The sequence below is a fragment of the Homalodisca vitripennis genome, chromosome 8 (assembly GCF_021130785.1).
Source record: "Homalodisca vitripennis isolate AUS2020 chromosome 8, UT_GWSS_2.1, whole genome shotgun sequence".
Taxonomy (NCBI): Eukaryota; Metazoa; Arthropoda; class Insecta; order Hemiptera; family Cicadellidae; genus Homalodisca; species Homalodisca vitripennis.
In genome coordinates this window covers 100,364,712-100,371,332 of record NC_060214.1, presented here as the reverse complement: position 1 = coordinate 100,371,332, position 6,621 = coordinate 100,364,712, and the positions used below count along the sequence as shown (strand labels likewise).

General features: G+C 28.0%; 1 protein-coding gene across 2 annotated transcripts; it reads left to right on the top strand.

Annotated features, from left to right (window-relative positions):
* Positions 1-521: 521 nt before the first annotated feature.
* Positions 522-5,786, top strand: LOC124367157. 2 transcript variants are annotated; one of them, XM_046823809.1, is made up of 5 exons: positions 522-652; positions 2,496-2,577; positions 4,271-4,449; positions 4,904-5,117; positions 5,625-5,786. In XM_046823809.1, exons 2-5 carry the CDS (start codon positions 2,508-2,510, stop codon positions 5,636-5,638), a joined length of 477 nt encoding a protein of 158 aa, XP_046679765.1. In that variant the 5' UTR covers positions 522-652; positions 2,496-2,507; the 3' UTR covers positions 5,639-5,786. The 2 variants fall into 2 exon arrangements, with proteins under 2 accessions (XP_046679765.1, XP_046679764.1); XM_046823808.1 differs by having other exon boundaries at positions 2,496-2,587.
* Positions 5,787-6,621: the final 835 nt, after the last annotated feature.

Genomic DNA, 6,621 nt, shown 5'->3' with positions numbered 1-6,621 from the left:
GCCAATGCAAATGATATAGGTTTAATGAATGTATAGTGTCCATTGTGCTAAGTAAATTTATTTATATCATGTTAAAATATATAAAGCCATCAAAATATTTTAGAACACCCCGTGTATTTAGGACTAGATCTTAATTCATTCTTATAAACACTTATTTATTCCGTACAACCCGCTTTTAAGGACCAATCGTAAAATTATTGCATTGGTTTAATACGTGCCATTAGTGAAATTACAGAGATGCTGGTAATATTTCAATAGATTCTAAAAATAATTCTACTTCTAATGGCCTATGGAGTAATAGTTTTGTATTTCCAAAAAGACGAGAATTTCATTGCACTAGGGTCAATAAACCTTTCAAAGAACACATAACTGTTATGTAACTTCTTAATAAGCCTAGCCTAAAGAGAAAATTATGAAATGATGACATAATTGTTTTCAATAATGGTAAAAAAGAGTCTACAATTTCACGCCACTGATCAAATGTGAGGTCAAGTGATAAAGATTATCCAGAGGTCATTACCGACTAGAGCCACATATATAACGCGGTTGTTTATGGCCATTGTTGCAGTTCCTGACGTACTGTGTGTAACATCTTGTACACAACACCGCGCCTACCTCAACGTGATATTACATCTCAAAACGTGGAAATGCGGTAAGTTTTTTTTCATGTTAGCTTAATATGAATTATTGTTTTTGAGGTATTTTAACGTACATGTAAGCAGAATAATTTGACTGAGATAGTAACTATAGCCTACTTTATATATATATATATATATATATATATATATATATATATATATATATATATATTAATTACAACAAATCTTTTCCTCTAGATGAACCTAAATTTACTACCAAATTCTACCCCGGACTTAACAAAATAAACCCTATAGTTAAAACTGCTTTGAATATTCCACAGTCATCATCGGAAACTAAAGATATATTTTAAAAACCACCTAGAGCCATCTTTAGAAGACCGTTAAATCTTAAAAATATGGTAGTTCAAAGCAATCTTAAACACAAAGATCGAGATAAAATTTTGAACGGTTGTAAACCCTGTCAAAAACCACGTTGTAGTACGTGCAAAATTATGTCCTTTAGTCAAAATTGTAGCAGTAACATAACCGATAAAACGTATCCAATTAAAGGAACTATTGATTGTAATTCAAGTAATATAATATATCAGCTAAATTTTAATTTTTTTAATAAATAATATATTGGCCAAACCTCTAACCCTTTTCGTATCAGAATGGCAGGTCACCGTTACAGTATTGTTCATGGAGATGACAAGCCCCTCACTGTACATTCCAGGGAACATAATCAGGACAAAATTGAAAACTGTAATAAATTAAAAGGCACAATAATGTTCCATTGCATGACAAAAACATAAATAGGTTTAATTTGAGAAGGAGCGAAACTGCTCATCAACTTATGTATATTATACACTTTATGCACTGAAGACGGTTTTTAATTAAATATGGTATCAATGTTTACAAAAAGTCTTATATATATATATATATATATATATATATATATATATATATAGCCACAGAAACAGGTTCTCTTCTTAACTAAGGACAAGCCATTGTATAAAAAATGGTTAAAAACATTTTTGGATTTTTGTGTATCTAAGTACACTTCTTGAGGTAAATAGTATAAACTTTAAAATATTTACAACAAAAATGAAAGAAAAAAAAGTGAGGAATCAAAAAAGTAAAACAAATATTATCAATAAATACAGTATATCAGCGACTTATCAATGACATTGACATGTGTGAGTAAGTATAATAAATAACAAATCTTAAATTACATATTGCTTTCCATTGAAACTACTCCTATTCAAATTATAGTTTTAGTTAGAGATTAATAAAACAATTGCATTGCTATTGGATATCCTAAATTACTAGTTACAATTACACAAACTTAGATAATGTGGTGTTATATTGTTCAAAATTAAAGAGAATATGCATTCACGCATATAAACTTCAATAATAAATTAATCACATAATTAATATAAAAATCAACCATCCCTGTAAGAGTAAAAACTATTCTTGAGAATAATATGACTTTAATTTATTATTGTGCAAAAATATTGTCTGCATGAAACGTAATGTAACGTGTAGCAAGGCTGAATATTTAGAAATATCGAAGAATTAAATTAACTACATATTTGTTTTTAGTTTTTGTAACGATAAGTATTTATTCTATAAAAAAAATAACTACGATTAAATCAACTCGTACTGTTTTAGATGTTCATGATATTATATAACACTTAGTTAATTCTACACTACTTATTTAAATGAAAGAAATGGACTCGGTGTATTCAATACGTGAATATTTTAACTTCTTCTCCAATAATAATACTAACAACGTTAATATGACGTCTAAAATTTGCACATTTAGACTAGTTACAGGTGTATCCGTTATAATAAAAAAAGACATAACGAAATAAAATAAATGTACATTACTAGAAACACATTTCCTGCTTGTTTCAGGAAATACGATGGATGCTTCCAGACAAAGCTGATAACACCAATCAAAATGGCAGTTGCATTAAGTCTCCTCATGCTCATGTTGGTGGGTGCTGGTCGGTAAACTCTTACTCTTATATCTCTCCCTTCCCCCCTCTCCCTCCCTCTCTCTCTCCTCTGTCTCTCGCTCTCTCTCTCTCTCTATCCCTCTTTCCCTCTAACTCCCTCTCTCTTCATAATAATCATTTAATAGCATATGTATTCAAACATAACGGCATTCAATTATGTAACACAGTTGAAAGATTTATCGTAGAATTTGTACTATCCACATTAACATAAAACATCAAGTTGATAGTAGTTTCTCTAAAATATAATAAAAGAGCAGAAAAAATATTCTTTTACACTAATATTGTAAAATGCGATTAGATTTTTAATTAGACTTTGCTCTTCAGTAAATTTAGGTTCCTTATTGGGATTATTAATTGAAACTAATTTGTACTAAAGTAACAGATGTACACTGCGTGCTTTATGACTAACTGCAACTATGCATAAGTTGCTTTACTGCGCACGACATATTACAAAGGTATATTGATACTAACCACTTATATAGAAATTTACCAAGGCTTTGATTAAATTATTTTTATTCTAAAGCAGCTGTATCTGCAAGATTTTTTTAAAATATCTCTAGAACAACAATTCCCTCTTTGCAGGTGTAATGTAAAAGGGAAAAATTAAAATTTTCAAATTTTAACTAAACCATCAACTAATAATTAAGTCTATTATAAATTTAAAAACGTTTCAAAAACACCGTTGTATTTAAATACTTTGTATATGTCGACTAGTCGTTCAAATTACCTATACTAAATAATTTTGTTATTAAATAGCCATGAAATTTGTACAGTTTCCTTAGGAAAGGATAAAATGAAATTATATTCTTATAAATTAAAAGCAAAGTAAACACTCTTAAACTTCTCTTTTAGAAAAGATATCTAGAATGAGTTAATTCCAATTAATTATTAAATTAACAATTAATTATTAAATTAACAATTAATTATTAAATTAATAATTAATTATTTAAAATATTCCAGTTTGATGTAAGATATTCTAAACAATGTATTCAAAAATTCAATATACGAATAAAATATCAATTTTAATAATAACTTGTGTAATTCTTTGAATGAAAATTATATTTCTTCTTAATTAACTAAAAGCTATCATTACTGACAATGTACATATATTATTATTTAAAAAACTTTGCATGAAAATAGTATTTAAATTATTTACAATTTATAACTAAAATTGTTAATAATACTTTTTAAAATAGTTAATACAAAACAACTAAAATTCAATTAACTACTAATCAATTTAAAACTAATCAATTAAAACCAAAATCTTAAAAAATAATTTAAAAACAAAAATAATTTAAACTACTTCTCCATTAAACGTAAAGTATTTTTCCTACTTATTTTTAAATATATTTCCAATTGGTTTCATGTGTTTCACGTGAGGGAAATCTTAAAATATGCACCGAATAAAAACAAGGTGAAGGCCGTTACTTCTGGAGATGAACTTTGATACTGGCCTCTTCCAGTAAATAACTTAGGAAATGTCACTACCCGATTGAACATTTTGAAGTGAACTAATTATTGAAGAATCACATTAAACACTGTAAAACTTTAATAACAAATTTGACTTACAAACTAATAAAGCATTAATTCTTCATTCTTTACTTCTTTAATTTATACTAAAATTGTAAAATACTAACGCGATGAAGCTAATTATTCCATGGCTTTCCGTAGATACCGACATTAACTCGTTCCACTCAGACACGATGACGGAGACCACTACACACTGGTCAATGACGACGCCCCCTACAACAATGACCCCTCCCCCCGAGGTTGAGGATGACCCTGTCAACGTCACAGCTCGTATCGGCTCCGAGGTCTTCTTTGACTGCAAGATACCCGTACAGGGCACTGTAAGTTATGTTATAGCACGCTAAAGATTTAAATAATATTACAGCTACAAGAACTTCATTAAAATTCATAGGTATAATTTGCAAGTAAATATTGCTTCTAGAACCAATTGATATATTTTTAAACATAATTTACAAAATATTGAGTTTAAAAAGTGATTATTAAAGTGTAAAATATATTTAAAAAATATTTAGAAACAAACTAACCTTTTATTTTTCAGGATAAAAACTGCAGCCGATATTTACAGTTATATTATTTTGAAAAAATATGTTTTATATCTTTATAGTGAATAAATTGCTGTCACCTAAACATGGCCAAAATGAAATCAACTGTACAGATAAACTTAATGTTATTCCATATTTAAATAGCAGCCTTTGGAATTTATGTATGCTTGCTTTTATATATTTCAGATTCCTAAAATCAAGTGTTCTTAATAATGTCATATACCTCTGACAGGTGGTGTGGGCGTACGTAAATCCAGAATCCAAAATCGAATCCATAGAAATACTAAATTGGAGGTCCCGAACTGAGCACTTGACTTTGAGTTTCAAAGCCCCAAACAACCACCGCCTGAAGATCGATTCTGTCAAGCACGCAGACGAAGGTTACTACAAATGTGTCTTAAGCTCTCATCGAAAGAAAGTTACGCAGGTCTTCCTTAAAGTAATCGGTCAGTAAAATGTATTTTTGTAAATAGTTTTAGTTAATGAAGAAGGTATAAATGAGTATATATATATATATATATATATATATATATATATATATATATATATATATATATATATATATATATATATATATATATATATATATATATATTCGAGACAAACAGAAGAAATTTAAGGTAACAAACTTATATATTTTCTACAAATTTGTCGTTTTCAGGAGAAAAAGTGTATAAACAAGAACAAAATTGTAATAAAAACCTCAAATTAATTAATCGCAGAACAAACATTTATATACTATTTTGTTACTTGATTATTTTATATTAGCCTGGTTTCTTAGCACGTGTTATTAAGTAGTGAACACGTGATTAGAGCACAAAATAAATGTCAACTGACTTTTACTTATGATTTTAAAAATAAATTTATTACATATATATTCAGTGTTATTCAATATTCAATTTTAAATTAACTATAATTAATCATATAAATAAGGAAATACACTATTGTTTCAGAAGCTGAAGACTGACCAAAGGACGGTATCGAGGTGCCATGGAAACCATAATTATAATTTAAAGCAAAGAACATTGACTGTATAAAACACGGAGAAACAATGTATCGTTGGGAAAAAATAATGATAGTGATAATGCAAGTTTTGAATAAATTAATTGAAGTGATTTATATTCTATAAAATTATTCATCAACGATGTGTAAATAATTTTCAACGTATAAATATAATGTATTAATAGATTCTAGAGTATTAATAGCTTATATAACGTATTAATGTAACCATTTTATTCAAGTGAATGATGCACGTCTTAACTTTACCAAAATTTTATATAGTGCAGTCATTGAAGCATTATTGCTCCGAATTTTTTTTACTGTGAACCGAATTGCATACAATTTTGGAATTAGGTTCATCTTAACCTTAACTTCAAAAGTGAAAATTACTTGAACTCCGCAACCACCCTGGGGGTGGTTGCCACCCCTTCTTGAGGGTGAATTTTTTTTCTTTTTCAAAATAAACCTCGGATACCGATAGAAGGCTTAATTTTAAGCAAAAAATTATCTATACAGTTTTTTGAAAAATCCAATACTTTTCAAGTTATTGGCAAATGAAAAATTCGCAATTTTTTCACGTTTTTTCATCGGATTGTTGCAAGTATCTTTAAAAATATACGTTTTATCGAAAATTTTATAAACATCAAAATTATATCAGGTAACTAAATAAATAATTTGGTTTTTTTATAAAGTATTCTAAGTGTAATATTAAGCAAGATATTAAAGATCAAAGCAGTTTTTTATTTTGTCTAAAATTTAATCGATGTGGTCAATGCCATCTAGCGGCAAGGAGATGCATTTTAGGCATTCTAATAAAAAAGTGTTTTGTAGTGCTTGAAATAAGCTTTACAATGAGCACTATTAAAAGTCTTTTGCACGTAAAATAAGTGAGCTGTATTTCAAATAAGAGGAGAATCTAATGTTTTTTCTTTTAAATCAATGGGTTTCATA

Bases quoted from the DNA above. Each gene is read 5' to 3' on its own strand.
- LOC124367157 (XM_046823808.1), top strand. The intron at 2,588-4,270 runs GTCGGTAAACTC...GGCTTTCCGTAG, and splicing joins GCTCATGTTGGTGGGTGCTG to ATACCGACATTAACTCGTTC. The intron at 4,450-4,903 runs GTAAGTTATGTT...TACCTCTGACAG, and splicing joins AGATACCCGTACAGGGCACT to GTGGTGTGGGCGTACGTAAA.